At 55.8% G+C, this 17,755-nt stretch overlaps 1 protein-coding gene across 2 annotated transcripts; it reads left to right on the top strand.

The window, feature by feature from the left end:
* The first annotated feature begins 10,264 nt into the window (after window positions 1-10,264).
* On the top strand, window positions 10,265-16,701 carry Fscn2 (fascin actin-bundling protein 2, retinal). 2 transcript variants are annotated; one of them, XM_027425423.2, is made up of 5 exons: window positions 10,265-11,090; window positions 15,299-15,455; window positions 15,914-16,089; window positions 16,146-16,328; window positions 16,420-16,701. In XM_027425423.2, exons 1-5 carry the CDS (start codon window positions 10,265-10,267, stop codon window positions 16,623-16,625), a joined length of 1,548 nt encoding a protein of 515 aa, XP_027281224.1. In that variant the 3' UTR covers window positions 16,626-16,701. The 2 variants fall into 2 exon arrangements, with proteins under 2 accessions (XP_027281224.1, XP_027281225.1); XM_027425424.2 differs by having other exon boundaries at window positions 15,914-16,035; window positions 16,161-16,328.
* The last annotated feature ends 1,054 nt before the right edge of the window (window positions 16,702-17,755 follow it).

A 17,755-nucleotide genomic window follows, 5' to 3' on the forward strand; every position in this document is an offset into this window, starting at 1 on the left:
CTAGCTCTTGTAGACCAGGCTGGTCTCGAACTCACAGAGATCCGCCTGCCTCTGCCTCCCGAGTGCTGGGATTAAAGGCGTGCGCCACCGACGCCCGGCCTCCTGCAGTTCTCTCTGGCTGACCACATTTGTCTGAACCTGCTTCAGGCTCGGCAGCAGGCTGGTCCCCACAGTGAGGTCTGCCTAGCTGTGACCCCACTCCAGGGCACTGAGGCTCTTGTGTGGAGTTCAGCCTCCAGCCCCACCCTCGATTGCTGTGCCTCTGAGTACTGCTTGGCTTCCACCTCTGCACCTAAGGTAACTGACTGCCCCCACCCCTAGGCCCAGCGACCTGAGGCTTCCGGTTATAACCGCTGAGTAGCTCAGAAGCCCCGTCCTTGATGTAGCTGGACCGCTGTATGCATGGGGGGGAAGCCTGGGGGGTAGAGGCAGAGGGAGGGTTTCCCAGCTCGGGAGGAGGAGGCAAAAGTGGGCAGGGCCTGGACAACCAAGAAAATGGGGCAGATTCAGTTTCAGCTCCCACCCTGACCTCACACTGCAGGGAGGGACAGGAATCCCATTCTCCATTCTCCCCAGGGTCCCTGTTCCCAGTTCATCAGCTGTAGTGAGGCCAGATAGGCTGAGAGGGCTGCAGGGGACAGGACAGGTTAACCTCTTCGCCACCACACCTCCTGCTCTGGCGGCTGCCTGCAGAGCTAGTCTGGGTCGGCGCCTGGCAGGTCAGGAGGCAGGTCAGGGCCGGACAAAGGGCAGAAAGCTGCTGATCTGGACGTACTCTGCCCCACCGCTCTCCACCTGCTGCAGCTGGAGTTGTGCAGGACGCTCGGAAGGGACACTGTGACCCTACCACTGCCCTCGCCGGGGGGTGCGGGGGGGGGGTTGGACGGGGCGGGGCCCAGTGGGAGTGTGCCGGGCAGGGTGGGGAAAGCGGTCCTCTGGGTTAGCCCGGCTCGCACTCGCAGGCCAAGTGCACTGTCTGGCCCGCTGTGATGGTGTGCGGACCGGTCCCGCGCTGGCCTCGCGCCACCCGCACCGTCGGAGCCAGTCCGCACTCCCCTTCCGTCTTCAGAGGGCGCAAGGAAGGAAAACCAGTGGGGCGGGTGATGGATGGTCGGGAGTGCGGAGAGGCTGCCTCAAACACCAAGGCCTGGGAAGCGCGCCCCGCGCCCCGCGCCCCCGCGCCCCGCGCCGCCCGCGCCGCAGGCAGGAGGAAAGCGAGGCACTGCCCCGGCTTCGCCTCCCCTCGCTGAGACGCGGGCAGAAGGCAGGGACGCTTCCCGGGGCTCGAGCTTGCAGTCCGGGGCCCAGCAGATGGCGCCCCGGGCACGGGCCATGCGCAAGGCGGGTCTGGCTGGCTCGTGCCATTCCCGTGCGGACAGCCAGGGGGCTCCCGCCGCTGACACTTACTGAGAGGGTTCAACTCACCTGCGGTTCCAAGTCACCCCACCTCCAAGGCGAGAAGGACCCCGAAGCCGTAACCACGCAGGGCTGTTCGCCCGCCGCTGAGTCATCTGTGCCCGCGTAGCCAAGGCAGGGCAGCGGGTGACCTCAGCGGGGCTGACGCACGCACGGCAGGAGGTGGCGCTGGGACAGCCAGCACCCAGAACAAATGCGAAAACAAAGAACAGATGCGATAGGACCAGCCGCTCGCACATCTAGGAGCAGATACACGCGCAGGGACCCCAAAGCACAGGCGCCCCGTGACCCGGGTTGTCTGTTTACTAGGGGAGAGGTGTGTCCCCGGCTGCCTTGCCTTGTGATTCCTGGGTGTCACCGGGTCATACTGTCATCGAGCCACCTAACAACCATCATTTCTCAGAAAAGAAAAGGCGTGATTCACAGTAGACAAGGTCACAGAGCCGGATGTGGCCTGGAGTGGAGGTTAGGACTCCGAGACCCTCCACACACACCTGATCTCCCCACCGAGTCAAAGGTTTTATTTTTCTTTCTCTTCTTTATCTTTCGTGCTTGATTTTTTTTTTTTTTTCCCGAGACAGGGTTTCTCTGTGGCTTTGGAGGCTGTCCTGGAACTCGCTCTGGAGACCAGGCTGGCCTCGAACTCACAGAGATCCGCCTGCCTCTGCCTCCCGAGTGCTGGGATCAAAGGCGTGCACTATCTTGCCTCATTGTCTTTTTTTGGTTTTTTGTTTTGTTTTGTTTTGTTTTCTCCCAGACAGGATTTCTATGTATAACATTCCTGGCTGTCCTGTCCTGGAACTCATTCTGTAGGCTAGTCCCATTGTCTTTTTAAAAAATTATTTATTTGTATTTTATATACATTAGTGTTTTGCCCAATTGTATGTCTGTGTGAGGTTACAGACAGTTGTGAGCTGCCAGGTGGGTGCTGGGAATTGAACCAGGGCCCTCTGGGAGAGCAGCCAGTGCCCTTAACCTCTGAGCCATCTCTCCAGGCCTCTCATTGTCCTTTTAATGGCATGGGTATGCGAATGTTTCCTTGACTTCTAGCCATTTTGTGGAGCTTTTCATTAAAAAAAAAAAAAAGCATTTGTGTATGTGTGTGTTGTGTGGATGCAGGTGCTGTCGGGGCTAGAATAGGATATTGAATCCTCTGGCGGTGGAGTTACAAGCTATTGTGAGCTGCCATGTGGGTGCTGGGAACTGAGCTTGGATCTGCTGGAAGATGAGTCAGTGCCCTCAACAGCTCAGCTGATCCTGTCTCCAGCCCCCCACCTTTTTTTCCTCTAAGTCTTCCTGTTGTTTTGTCTGTTTGCTTGTTTCAAGACAAGGTCTCCCTGTGTATGTTCTGGAACTTACTATGTAGACCAGGTTGCCCTTGAATTCAGAGATCACCTGCGTCTGCCTCCTGAGTACTGGGATTAAAGGCATGTGCTACCATCATCTGGCAAATTTAACTGTTTTGAAACACCTTATAAAAACAGTTTGCACCCAGTGATGGTGGTGCACACCTTAAATCCCAGCACTCAGGAGGCAGAGGCAGGTGGATCTCTGTGAGTTCAAAGCCAGCCTGGTCTCCAGAGCGAGTGCCAGGATAGGCTCCAAAGCTACACAGAGAAACCCTGTCTCCGGGGGGAGAAACAATCCAGCTTGCTGTTCTGTCTCTTGGTCATTCCTGAGCCATTTTACAAGTTGGTCCAGGCACGATGCCCCCACCCCACATTTTATCCTGTTTCACAGCAGTGACCAAGAAATGATTCTACAGTAATCTACTGTCTTAGGGTTTCGGTTGCTGTGAAGAGACACCATGACCATGGCAGATCTAATAAAGGAAAACATTTCATTGAGGGGAAGCTCACAGTGTCTGAGGTTCAGTCCATTATGGGCATGGCGGTGTGCAGACAGACATGGTGCTGGAGAATGAGCTGCTGCATGTTTATATGCAGGCAACAGGAAGTAGACTGAAACACTGGGTGTGGCTTGAGCATATGAGACCTCAAAGCCCGCCCCCACAGTGGCACACTTCCTGCAACAAGGCCACACCTCCTAATAGTGTCACTCCCTTTGGGGGGCCACTTTCATTCACACTACTACATCTGCCACTGGTCTATCAGTGATGACTTTTAGCCATTAGTAATCTCTGGAGCATTTTTTATACATCTAACCCAGGATCTTGCATTGCATTTTTTTTTTTGGCATAAACACTCATACTTTTAATTTCCAAGGCCTCTCATTCTGTGACTACTCATAAAATTAAGTATGAGACCGCCGGAAGATGACTCAGCAGTTGGGAGTTCTTGCTTCTCTTCCAGAGGACCCAAATTTTATTTCCATCATTCACCCCAGAGGCTTACAACTACCTGTTATGGCAGCTCCAACACAGCTGACATCCAATTCTGGCTCAGATATCACCTCACCTGTTGTATGTACATGCAGACACACACACACACACACACACACACACACACACACACACACACACACGTGCGTGCAGTTTTCTTTTTCTTTTTTGTTTTTTCAAGACAGGGTTTCTACGTGTAACGGCTCTGGCTGTCCTGCTGTCCTACAACTTGCTTTGTAGTAGATCAGGCTGGCCTTGGACTCAGAGACCTATCTGCCTGCCTCTGCCTCCCGAGTGCTGGGACCTCACAGAGACCTATCTGCCTGCCTCTGCCTCCCAAGTGCTGGGACTAAAAGTGTGCACCACCACTGCTTGGCTAGATCTTTTAATCCCAGCACTTGGGAGGCAGAGGCAGGCAGATAGGTCTCTCTGAGTTCTTAGTGACTGATGTGGGAAGACCCAGCCACGGTGGATGGTGTCACATTGCCTGGGGGTCCTGAGCCGCTATGTAGAACAAATACTATATGGCTTCTAGTTTATTTCCTGCCTCCAAGTTTCTGCCGTGACTTCCCTGGATGGTGGGCTATGAGATGAAAGATGAAGCAAGCCCCTTCCTCCCCAAGTTGCTTTTGGTCACAGCATTTACCACAGCAGCAGAAATCCTAAGTAAAACAAGCAGGTTGCAACAGGGTGGGCATGTGATCCCAGCACTCAGGAAGCAGAAACAGGGAGGGACCCCTGGGGCTGGCTGACCAACCAGTGTAGCTGAGTCAGTGAGTTCCAGGTAAGAGGCCCAGTCTCAAAAGGTAAGGTAGGGGCTGATGAGATGACTCAGGAGGGAAAGGCATTACCATGAAAATGTGTTCACCTGAGTTCGGTCCGAAGGACCCATGCAAGGGTGGGAGGGAAGAATTGACTCTACACTCGTAATACATAAATTAATTAATTAATAGGGAAGGTGGACACAACTGTAAGAAATTAATTAATTAAAAGGGAAGATGGACGCAACTGAAAGGCACCCGGCATCAGTTTTTGGCCTATTCGTACATCCATGCACACACAAAGGACACACACAGACACACACACACACATTACAAGTGCCTGTGACTGACATGAGAAGGGTCTAGTTCGTGGAAAGCAAGCTGAGCTCTGCACACAGTTGTGGCTGTGTATCTGGGCATGGCTGGGCCTTTGTGTCCACAGAAATGGCAAGATCTCAGAGATGAAAGCTGGGCAGAGGCTGCCTTCGCCCCTAGTGTTGAGGGCTCACACTGCCCACACAGGTATCTGTTTCCTAGGAGCAGACCTGATCCTCAGTGAGTCCCACACATCCAGGGACCCAGGCTCAGATGCTTCGTGAATGCTCCCTCCCTCCTGCCCTGAGGTTTGAGTGTTGAAGGATGACCCAGTGGTCACACATTTGTTCGGGACACCCTCTGTTCTGTCCTCGTGCTCCTCTTGGAGACTCTTGGCCTTGCTAAAGCCTTGGGATTTTCTGATATGACAGAGTCCTCTGGTCCCTGCTCCCTTGTCTTAGCTTGTGAGGTGTCACCACTTTGTGTGGTTTTAAATCGAGGAAAGCCAGGAGGTCTCATAGTGTTTATTTGTGAAGGGGACTGGGGTGGCAGGAGAGTTGACATACAACAGATGTTTCAGTCATTTGCTGTGCTCTGGTGGCACTGGAGATCAAACCTAAGGGCCTGGCGTCTAACAGGCAAGGCGATGCAGCATCACTGAGCTATAGCAACAGCAGAAAGAGATTTAGCCAGGCATGTTTTACATGCCTGTAATTTCAGCCCTACGGGGTAGAGGCCACCCTCTACAACACAGGGAAATCCTGTCTTAAAATGACAAAAAAAGAGGGGCCATGAATTTGAAAGAGCAAAGGGTGGCTTAGAAAGGAAGATGTGATGTAATTATATCATAATCTCAAAATAAAAAAAATGGAAAACAGCAACAGAAAAAGAACCCAGGGACTTCAGTGAGCTGCCTTGCTCAGGCTGGGGTCGGGGAGGAGAGGGAGAGGGCTGAGTGAGGTGAGGTGCTCACTGTGCAGTCAAGAGAGCCCCTCCCTCCTGTGGAGCGGAGCCTGTTACCCTAAACCAGGTCTGCAGGCCTCAGTAAGTGAACCTCGGCATAGGCAGGGTAGCAGACGCAAGGCCCCTCCCCCTTCGCTGTGTGTAAGGGGAACTGCAGAGAGCCCGGCATGAAAAATTGATTCGAGAGCCCAGGGAGGAGAGCGCAGCAGGAGGTGGGGCTTGGGCCTCTGCCAAGCTGGACCCTGGGCGGAGCAGATGCCCTGCACAAGAATGAGGAAACCAAGGTGTGGTATGTGGGTTGTGTTGGGCAGCATGCTGCCACTTGGGTACCTGCCCTCCTTGCAGGAAGGGGCTGGCTACAGAAGTCCTGGGGCAGAGATCTCAACCTCAGCTGCCACCGTGGGGTGGGGCTGGGAGCATCTCTGGAAGGGTGAAATACTGGGGTTTCCTGGTTTCCCTGGAGGGTTGTGAAAGGTCAGGCCTTGGCTACAGGTCTGCCCAGCTGTTTCCTAGCTTCCAGGGCTCCGGGCGTCATCAAGGGGGGAAAAGACCCATTCCGGTCCTGACAGGCCTGTGCCAGTTCACACTGCCAGGACCAGTGTTGCTGGGCACCCAGCCTGGCCCACATGCTGGTTGCCATGGCAGCAGGCATCATGCTGGCAGGAGCCCCAGGTTGGGCTAATCTAGATGAGGGTGGAGGGTTATCTGAGTTCTGGGGTACTATTAAACACTCCTGGGGGACAGGGCAGAGAGGCCTTTTGTGGCCAGGAAGACCCAGCCCCCACCACTCTGATCTGAGAAAGGTTTCTTAAGAGCTAGGTGTGTGGTGAACCTTGAGTCTGGGGGCCTTCAGGGCACCCTGTGTCCCTGCCCCCCGCTGGACTCTTACTGAGAAGGCATCAACTCAGACCCTAGCCTTGACATAGCCAGACTAACGGTTGAGGTGACCCTTGCCTTTCAGACCCGGCTGTGGTTAGAATGTCCCACTGCTGGGTCCAGAGGGGTTGGGTGTTGCTCACTCCAAAGGCCTCTGAGTCCATCAAAGGTGCCCCTCCCCAAGATATACCTGGTGAAGTGTTGAATCAGGTGGCCCAAATCTGCCCCCAGACCTGGTAGCATCAGACAGCTGTACTTTGGGCATAGCATCTTCTCCTCTGGTTCAGGGTGGGTAAATGGGGTCCTAGAGAGGATGTCCTCCCTCATGTGCAGCCTAGACAGGCCACCATGGCAGACACATGTGAACCCTAAATAAGAGGCGTGCATGCCGGGTGTTGGTGCGCACGCCTTTAATCCCAGCACTCGGGAGGCAGAGGCAGGCGGATATCTGTGAGTTCGAGGCCAGCCTGGTCTCCAGACTGAGTGCCAGGATAGGCTCCAAAGCTACACAGAGAAACCCTGTCTCGAAAAACCAGAAAAAAAAATAAAAAGGTGTGCATTAGGGCTAGAGAGATGGCTTAGTGATTAAGAACATTGGCTGCTCTGCCAAAGAATCTGAGTGGAATTCCCAGCACCCACATGGCAGCTCACAACTGTAACTCTAGTTCCAATGGCTCCAACTCCCTCACACAGGCATACAAGCAGGTCAAATACCAATGCATATAAAAATTAAATAAATGCCTTTAATCCCAGCACTCAGGAGGCAGAGGCAGGCAGATCTCTATGAGTTCCAGGCCAAGCTGGTCTACAGAACGAGTTCCAGAACAACCTCCAAAGCAATACCTTGTCTTGAATAACCAATAATAAAAACTTAAAAGAAAAAAAAGAAAGGTGTGCTTGCTATCATCTAAGTACCCTGAAGGCAGGCTGGAGGACCCAGCCTGCTGTGGACCTGTGTGTAGCTGGGATATGACCTACACCCTGCAGAGGGGCTCCTTTGAGCAGTGCACAGCCTGACTGTTAGGCCAGCCTCCATAAGAGGGTTCTGAGCTGGTGTCTAGGGCAGCATCTTCAGAGGCTGGGCTGGCTCACTGTGACTATAACAACTCAGCCCAGTCCATCTCCCTGTGAACCAACACATACCCATTCAACACCTGGACCTGCCAACAGTATTACCACTTGCCACAAAACCGCAGCTCATTATACAGGAACTAGACCCCACACCAGTCAGACACTTAAGGACCACCTATTCTGAGGTAGAACCCCTGATGGGATCCAGAACTGAAAGACCCCCTTAGTGGGCAGTGGACATAGCTTTGGAGACAGCAGTGGATGTCCGGATGGTGAGGCCCAAGAAAGCTACCTGTCCAAGGAGATCTTCCTCACACGCCCTGGAGCCCAGCAGGCCCCTCATATCACACAAATGTCAATGCTGATAGCTCTGCTCCATCTGGGGCTGTTGGGGGGAGTGTCCCAAAATTAAATAGACACCTACACTTTTGGCTCTCTTACCAAGAGACTGTCCAGAGCCAGGCCACTTAGCGCCTGGCGGCCAGGCCTCCTCTCTCTAGGTACCTGATGCCGGTGAATCTTGCCAGCACCAGTCAGGCTAATGAAGCCGTTATGCCAATCAGAAGGACCAGACACCCAGGGCTTTTGTGCAGCCTGGCTGGGTGGGGCTAGGGCACATCAGGCACAACTGGCTCTCAGGCTTTCCTCCCTCACAGACAAACCTAAGTAGCCCCTGGGGACCTGATTGATGGGAGACCACCCCAAGCCAGGGACACTTCTCAGTAGGGACACCAGCCTGGTAATTGCGGGCTTTTGCATGGACACCATGTCACCCCGGACTATCTCTAGGGCGGTACTTGGCACACAGCCCAGTCACACTTTCAGTTGGTGCCTCATATGTGTGTGTGTGTGTGTGTGTCACAGAGGGGATTAAAGCAGAGAGAGCTGAGACCAGTAGGGTTAGCACATGACAATCGGTCACGAATCCTACCCTGAGCCCCCTGTTGAGGGCGGTTCCCTTGCTTCCTCAGCGTTCTCACGAATTGGATTGGTCTAGCTCACCCTCTGCATGCTCCGGTATCAGTCCCCGACCAGGGCCCAGGAGGGTGACAGGATTGGGGCCCTGGCTGAAAGTGCTCCACATCCTATTCCTGGCCCCCAGGAAGGCCTTCGCTGTCCTGGGCTTCCCCACCCACAACAGTCACACAGCTGTGAGGAAGACGCCGCCACTTCTGGCTCAGGCCCAGGATGGGCAGCTCCAGTTTCCTGCTTGGCTCTGGTCCCCTGAGGCAGGTGCAACACACAGAAAAGCAGGGTAAAACTGAGCCAGGCCCACTGAAGCGCTCTAAGCTTCCTCTCAGACTCAGAATGGAGAGGGTGCGGCCAGCTTCCAGCATCTCCTGAACTACACATCCCATCCTGCCCTGGATTCCATGGGGGCACTTTTGGAAACACGGGGAAGACTGCGCCCCACATAGCCCTCCTATGCTCAAGTCTGTAAAGGGCATGAGTCAAGCCCATAACCCCCTGTGATCTGAGCAGCAGTAATGGGGTCCCCAAATCTGCTGAAGGCTCTGGAAGCCAGATCACCCTGGGCCCCTACACAGAGGGGAAGAGCATATCACACTCCAACAGTTGGCAGGGTACATAGGAACCCTGGCACACCCTGGTTTTTTGCCTGTGTGTTCCTGCACAATGCAGTCCTGGAGGTGACCATCACACGCTTTCCCTAGTGTACATATGAGTCTGCTCTTCCCAAACCGAGTGGACCAGGAACGTCAGGGCACCTGTCTCCACACTGCCAGCCCTGCTCAGGGTCAAGGTGTCCCAGCCTTACCACTGGTCCTTACATGCTTCCTGCTGCCTTTCAGCCCATAGACAGGGACAGTGTCTGGCCCAGGGCTGGCTGCACACGAGGTTAGGAACCATGGGCCAGGGGGACAGGCCAGGCTGCTGCTGCATGCTACCGGGGGCCTTGCTGCTCCTGGGAATCAGAGATGTGGTAACCGGATCCTGCAGAGGATCTGGCCACTGAGGGTGGAGGGCTGCGATCAGGTTGCTGCCCTGCTGTGAGTTTTCCACTGGGCTGCTTTTTCTACCTTGGGAAAGAGCTGGGCTGGACTGGGGGTCTGAGCTGGGGTGTCGAAGGCCCTGAAGCAACAGGCAGTAAGAAAAGAAGCTAAGGGGTGTGAGACCCACAGGATAGGACATCGGACCCAGGCAGCCGTGGTGAGGACAAGGAGGTGGTCATTCTTACTCTTGTCCTGCTGGGCACCAGGCTCTGGCCTTGGTGCTATCCAGGAGCCACTGAAATCCAAGCTGGGGGTAAGGCAAGGTGGCAACTCCTCCTAAGCTGGTGCATCTCTGATCCGCCCCCCTCACCCGCCCTCGACTGCCCGCTGGCCATGTAAGATCTGCCTGGGTGGCCAAGGCCACAAGACAGAGGCAGCGTTGGAGCAGGTAGTGTCCATGTCACTGGCCAGGCTTGGGGGCCAAGGGCCAGCTAAACAGAGCTGGGCCTCTGGGGGGCCACAGGGCCCCTGAACACTCAGAGAGAGCTTCCCAGGCCCCTGACGCAAAGATGCCAACCAACGGACTGCACCAGGTGCTGAAGATCCAGTTTGGCCTTGTCAATGATGCCAACCGATATCTGACAGCAGAGAGCTTCGGCTTCAAGGTCAACGCTTCAGCATCCAGCCTCAAGAGGAAGCAGATATGGGTTCTGGAGCCTGACCCAGGACAGGGCACTGCTGTGCTGTTTCGCAGCAGCCACCTAGGCCGCTACCTGTCAGCAGAAGAAGACGGACGTGTAGCCTGCGAGGTGGATCGGCCAGGCCGGGACTGCCGCTTCCTGGTCTTGCCGCAGCCTGACGGGCGCTGGGTACTGCAGTCGGAGCCGCACGGCCGCTTCTTTGGTGGCACTGAGGACCAATTGTCCTGCTTCGCAACAGCCATCTCCCCTGCAGAGCTGTGGACTGTGCACCTGGCCATCCACCCACAAGCTCACTTGCTGAGTGTGAGCCGCCGGCGCTATGTGCACCTGTGCCTGCAGGACGACGAGATGGCAGCAGATGGTGACATGCCGTGGGGTGTCGATGCGTTGCTCACCCTCATTTTCCAGAGCAGGCGGTACTGCCTCAAGTCTTACGACAGCCGCTACCTGCGCAGTGATGGTCACCTTGTCTGGGAGCCCGAAGCCCGCGCCTGCTATACACTGGAGTTTAAGGCAGGCAAGCTAGCCTTCAAGGACTGCGACGGCCGCTACCTGGCCCCAGTGGGGCCTGCCGGCACGCTCAAGGCTGGCCGCAATACAAGGCCCGGCAAGGATGAACTCTTCGACCTAGAGCAAAGTCACCCACAGGTGGTGCTGGTGGCTGCCAACCACCGCTATGTCTCTGTGAGGCAAGGTAGGGTATGTGTGTGTGTGTGGCTGGCATTGTGTTGTGTTGTGTGTGCCACATGTGCTGGGGTGTGTGTGTGTGTGTGTGTGTGTGTCTGTGTGCACCTGAGAGCATGTGCTGGGTTTTGTGTGTGTGTGTGTGGTGTGTTGGGTTGGGTGTGTGTGTGCTTGGGCTCACATGCTGGGTTGTGTGTGTGTGGTGTGTATGTGTCCACTGGAGATGGGCGTTTCTGCGTACAGTGTGGGCCTAGTGAGGGCTGGTGGCTTCAGGGGCATGCTCTTCACTCCAACACGTGGAGAACATCAGTTGACTCGTCTGGTGCCTGCTGGGCTCAATTGTCTCTAAGACTGGAGAGGTCTGGTGAGGCAATGGCAGAGTCTAACGGCAGTGGCAGGGTGGGAAGCAGGCTGGAGAGGTCCTGCTCTTTCTTGCCACCCCTGCCCCACTTTCTGGTCTTTGGGGGAAGTAAGGGAGGGACCAAGGCAGGGCAAGGATACCACTTTCATATGTTTGACCAGTAGAAACCTTGTGGGAGCCCCAAAAGTGAGAGGGTTCACTGTTATCCTCAGTGTTGGTAGACACAAGCCAAGGCAACCTTGCCCACGACCTGTGTGGTGTGGCTTGGCTCTTCATTTCCTGGCCACTGGTCACTGGTCACTTGTGTGACACCTGAGTAGTTTGGGGTAAACACAGTCTTCCTACTGCCTCATGAGGAAGTCCAAGGGCTGAGTGTCCCTAGGCTACTGGCATAATGCTGGCCCAGGTTAGAAGGTAGATTTGTTTCCATTCTCGGGGTACCTAGACGTACCCTGACCTGAGTTCTCTGAGCTCAGATGAAGGTGTGAGGCAGGGAATGCCCCTCCTACTCACTTAGACCCCTTTCACGCCAGCGCCTGCCGGAGAAAGGGGGTTCCCCTGTGCCTATCACGCCACTGCCCTGCTGCTGTGGTGTGCAGCTATCCGGTCTCCTTGGGCAGCTTAGGTCCTCTCCAGACGGTTAGGGACACCCATGTGGGAGTTCAGCTTGCCCAGGACCCACAGCTGCAGTCATAACTGTTAGGTCAGTCCGGAGCAACGACAGGCACAGTCACCAGCGTGTGTGCAGTCCAGCCACACCGCCGGGTCTGAAGAAGGTTCAGATGTCCGCCACAGTCCTTAACTAGCCAGCTAGCTGGAGCAGTGGTAGTGGAGTGCTCCCTGGAGGAGGAGGGCGTAGTGGCAGACACACAGTGATTGCAGCCTGTAAAAGACGCAGGAAGGACGGTGCCGACCGCAGAGTCAATACTGGTGGCGACGGTCAGGGTATGAGGGGTGGGAGTGGTGGAGGGAGATGGTGATGGGGGGGTGGCGGCAATGATAGCAGAGGTGACAATGGCGGTGGAACCTGTGATGGTGAGTTGGTGGAGGCCGTCGTGGTGCTGGAATGTGGAGCTGGGGAGATATCTCTAGTGAGCACTTGCCTGGTGTGTGCCACGCCCCAAGTTCCATCCCCAGCACTGGAGAAAACAGATGGATGGATCTGGTAGTCATGGCACTGGGTAGGACAGTGTCTGTGTGGATTGCTTTTCTGCCTTTAAAAAAATTATGTGCTTGTATGTGGGGAGGGGTGTGTGCATGTGCATGTGTGTGCCTGTGCGTGCAGAAGCCGGAAGAGGGTGTTGGATCATCTAGAGCCCCAGGTATAGGTGGCTGTGGACCACTCGATAATGGGCACCGAGGACGGGACTCAGGTCTGCTGCAAGAATGTAAGTGTTCCTAAACCCAGAGCCGTCTTGCCAGCCCATGTTTCAGTCTTTTAATTCTTATTAGCTGGGTGTGGTGGTGCTCGCCTTTAATCCCAGCACTTTCAAAGCAGAGGCCAGCTGTTTTACATAATGAGTTCCAGGACATCCAGGGCTACATAGTGAGACCTTGTCTTGAAAAAAAAAAAAAGGGGGCTGGAGAGATGGCTCGGGGGTTAAGAGCACTGCCTGCTCTTCAAGAGGTCCTGAGTTCAATTCCCAGCAACCGCATGGTGGCTCACAATCCTCTGTAATGAGATCTGGTGCCCTCCTCTGGCCTGCAGACAGAACACTACATATTAAATCTTTAAAAAAAATAGTTAAAGAAAATTGTGTGTGTGATGTGTGTGTGTGTGGAGGGGGGCATGTGTAAGCCATGACACCCTTGTAGAGGTCAGTGGACAACTTTATGGAGTCATTTTTCTCCCCCCACCTTTACATGGATCCCAGGGATCAACCTTAGGTCACTAGGCTTTCACAGCAAGCACCCAAACTTGCTAAGCTGTCTCACTGATCTTTTCAGGGTTTTGACACCCAGTGTGGGATTCCACTCCTTTGGTGAGGGATCTCCCTCTAAGGACTTTGGAAGTAGAGGCCCTGAGTACTCAATTTTGCCTCCTCAGCTGGTGATGCCTGCCAGCTGTCCAGCCTTGGGAATGATGTTGGGGAGAAGGCAGGTCTTTGTGTGTCAGGGTGTTAGTGATACTGGGTTCAATACAGTCAGAAAAGGTGTGTTTGGGCCTATCTGTCCTGGCTGGCATAGCATCTGTGGAGTAGCCACTCAGCTTGATCTGGTCACCTGTAGACACAGCCCCAAACATGTCTCCTACTCAGGAACTGTCTATGAGCCCAGTCTGCACTTTCCCCCTTTGCTGCCCTCAGCAGCCCCTGCCAGCCTGCAGCCTGCGTCTGCCTTCATTGGCACTGCAGGGCTGATGTACAACCCAGCTACGAACATTTGCTTCGGCCAGTGATAAACTGACATCCTCTTCCTGAATCCTAGCCAGATGGTTCTGGATTCTGCGCCCCTCCCACTGCCAGGTCAGGTCCCTAGGAGCAGGTGACTATGAGGAGGGAGATGCCTGGTGGCACTCTGTCTGCAGAGGCAGGTGGGGTGACGCAGGGACACAGCACCTTGGCCTGCGGGAAGGGTATGTAGCAGTGGCCGAAGTCAATGGCTGGGGCTAGTTGGCCTGCCCAGCTAACGACCATTGACCTGGTTCTGCCCTCTGCCCCTGCCACTGTCCCCGCTGAAAGGCCATTTTTCCTGTGGCCACAGCAACCGTCCTTGTTAGACAGACATCCCCACTGACTGCTGTCCACCCTGTGGCTTGGTGCATGAGGTTGAGGACTATCCTCGGTGCCAGCCATTTGTTGCTGGAATGGTGAAGCTGGCAGGGGTGGGGACAGTAAGAAAAGACTGTTGGGCCTGGGGCTGGGGAGGTGGCTCGGGGGTTAACAGCACTGGCTGCTCTTCCGAGGACCCAGGTTCAATTCCCAGTACCCACATGGCGGCTCACAACTGTCTGTAACTCCAGTGCCAGGAGAGCTGATGCCCTCTTCTGGCCTCTGGGTGCACTGCACACAAATGGTGCAGACACACACAGACAAAACACTCAAACATACAAAGATAAAACAACTTACAAACTGCTGGACCCTTTCCTGGGACCTGGAAGCAGTGATCCCCAGTGTGAGGCTGCCTGAAAGGTGGTAGATCTCAGCCTCTCCACTAGGAGTTGCTGTTTGGTTGTTCCCCTCTTCTGCAGGGTTGGACCAGATGTGGCCCCACCTTCAGGCTTTGTCCCTCCCATTCTGTTTGTCCCACCTTGAGTCCCTGGGGCTCATGTGGGCTCTATCTGCCACACTATTCAGAGTCGTGGGAGGGGCCAGAGCTTCTAGGACAACGTCGAGTAGCTTCAGTGCCTGTATGCTGCCCAGGACCCGGGACAGTTGTCTGTCCCATTTACACACACTGGGCAGGCCCCGGTCAGCTCGTCTTCCCCTGGGGCTCCCACGATACCATCCACACACACGTGTGGGAGGTAGGCTGGTTCCTAGTCTCTGGCCATGATTTAGGTCACCTCAGGGGGAAGGTCAGAGACACTCCCCCTCAGCAGCTTAAGGGTGAATTATAAATAGAAGCTACTGTAAATCCTGGATCGGGGAGCAGGGACAAGCAGGTTACTTGCTGATCAGCAGAAAGAGGCTTTGCCAGCACGAAAAGTACTAACTATCCCAGGGAGGGAGGAGAGAGCTGGGGCCATGTGTGGGCTACAACGGTACCTGGATGGCCCTGGCTTCCAGATCTCCAGATTGGAGAGCTCTAACTAACTGAGGCTCCCTCCCGCCGCTGCTTCATGCTCTCCCAAAACATGCTTCCCCATCTCTTGCCAGCCAGGAGGGGTGAGGAGCTTCACTGTCTTCTCCCTCCAGGAATCAATGTCTCAGCCAATCAGGATGAAGAACTGGACCACGAGACCTTCCTGATGCAAATTGACCAGGAGACAAAGAAATGTACTTTCTATTCCAGCACTGGTGGCTACTGGACCCTGGTCACTCACGGGGGCATTCAGGCCACAGCCACTCAAGTGTGAGTGCACCTGCCCCTGTCTCCGCCGCCGCCACCATCACCATCTCTGTGTATAAACATGACTGTCACTATAATCTCCCCGCCTCCCCCCCCCCCACTTTTTTGTTTTGTTTGAGACAGGGTTCACTGTGTAGCCTTGGAACTCACGATATAGACCAGGCTGGCCTCGCACTCAGAGATGTGCCCCTGCCCCTGCCCCTGCCCCTGCCCTGGAGTGCTGGGACTGGGGGCGTGTGCAGTGGCGCGCCGGTGACCTGGTGACCACTGCCACGCTGGGCACAACTTAGCTGTGAGGACGGGAGCCTAGACGGAAATGCTCACCGGGGTGGGGAGCAGCTCCCACTGGCCATGGCCATTTCTGTGGTGGGCAGGCTTCTGGGAACCTCATGAGGATGGGGGGACCAAACCACACCTCGCTGTCTGAAACCTTGTCTGCCCGCCCCCCCCCCGCGCCCCAGTTCCGCCCAGGCCATGTTTGAAATGGAGTGGCACGGCCGGCGAGTGGCGCTCAAAGCCAGCAATGGGCGTTACGTGTGCATGAAGAAGAACGGGCAGCTGGCGGCCGTCAGCGACTTCGTGGGTGAGCACCCCGGCCCCGCCCTCGTGGGTCGGCGGGGAAGGAGTCAGAACCGGGGTGTACTGTCCTTGGGCCCCCGGTGCTGCCTGTGGCGGGGCAGCAGCGGCTCACAGCGTCCTCTCCCTTAGGCGCAGACGAGTCCTTCATCCTCAAACTCATCAACCGACCCATCCTGGTGCTGCGCGGCCGGGACGGCTTCGTCTGCCACCGCCGGGGATCCAACCAGCTGGACACCAACCGCTCCACCTACGACGTCTTCCACCTGAGCTTCCGGGACGGCGCCTATCAGATCCGAGGTGGGCGGCCGAGCGCGGACCGCGGGGCGGGGCGGGGCGGGGCGGGGCGGGGCGGGCGCAGGGCCCCGCCCACCGCCAGCCTCGCCCCTAGGTCGCGGAGCTGGGTTCTGGTACATCGGCAGCCACGGGAGCGTGTGCAGCGACGGCGACCTGGCGGAGGATTTCCTCTTCGAGTTCCGCGAGCGCGGCCGCGTGGCCATCCGTGCCCTGAGCGGCAAGTACCTGCGCGGCGGCGCCTCGGGGCTGCTGCGTGCGGACGCAGACCTGCCCTTGGGGGAAGCGCTCTGGGAATACTGAGGGCCCACAGGGGCCGACCCGCATTAAACCTGTGCTGCGCAGCTGCCACCCAGCTCGGTGACAGGAAGGGCAAGCACCTTGGAGTCCCCGTTTTGTCTACGCAGCACTAGGGCCTCGCCCTTAGGAAAGCCTTTGCCCTTTCGTGCAAGGTTCTCCCCGTCTTCTGTCAACCTTAGGGCAGGGCCACGGCTGGAAGTGGGGGCTACCTCTGTGCCCTCACCCCACCCTGCTCCAGCAGTTGCTAGGCTTTGGGTCAGAGACAGAGGCAGGCCATCCTAACCTAGGCTGACCTGACCCTACTTGGGGCTCTAAAGTCCTCCCCAACTACCCAGGGCAAGTGAGACCCCTGCAGAGTTGCAAGTCTAAGACAAGAGGTCACTCAGCCAGGACATGTGTTTGGGGGGGGGGGGAGGCAATGTGTAGGAAATCAGGAGGCATGCCGGGAAGGAAGTTATGGCTAGATACCCACCCCCACCCACCCTTAGTAGTAAGAAAGGGACTGTTATTGGCTTGCCCAAATCAACAAGGGTCGCACTTCAGGGTATATCCCTATAAACTCTTGGAACTGACCCTAGCAATCTGTCTGAGTGAGTTAGGTCTCAGAATCTGGTGGTCCTACGGCCTGCAGGGTCACAGATGTCAAGCATTGTCTGGAATGTATGGGGACCTCACACAAGACTGGGGAACCCAAATGGAATAATGGCGGCTCTTACTCCGTGATGACAACTCAAGTGAGACTCTCCAGCTGAGTCTGGCATTTCTTCAGCACTAGCAGCCATCTAAGCCTGGTGCTGGGCCCTTCCAATTCTGCCAGTGCCAAGGAAAACAAGCCAAAGCCCAGACGTGGGGTCTGTGTCCAAGTGCCCAGCAAGGCTGATGAGGTGACAGCGGTCCCTGGAGACACGTGCCCAGCTCCCAAGATTGGCTGGAGTTTAGGCTAAAGACAAACCTTGCAATTTCTGTGGACTATAATGACAAGTAGGGGACACTAGAAAATGTCCGCTGTGACAGAGACAGAAGTCAGTTCAGCGGGGGGACCCCTCTCTGCTCCCAGGCAGGCCCGCTGTCCTGTGGACTGACCCAGCCTCTCCAACTTGCTCAGAGCAGAGTCATGCACACTACATGATGCA

The sequence above is a fragment of the Cricetulus griseus genome, chromosome 7 (genome assembly GCF_003668045.3).
Source record: "Cricetulus griseus strain 17A/GY chromosome 7, alternate assembly CriGri-PICRH-1.0, whole genome shotgun sequence".
In the NCBI taxonomy this organism is placed as follows: domain Eukaryota; kingdom Metazoa; phylum Chordata; class Mammalia; order Rodentia; family Cricetidae; genus Cricetulus; species Cricetulus griseus.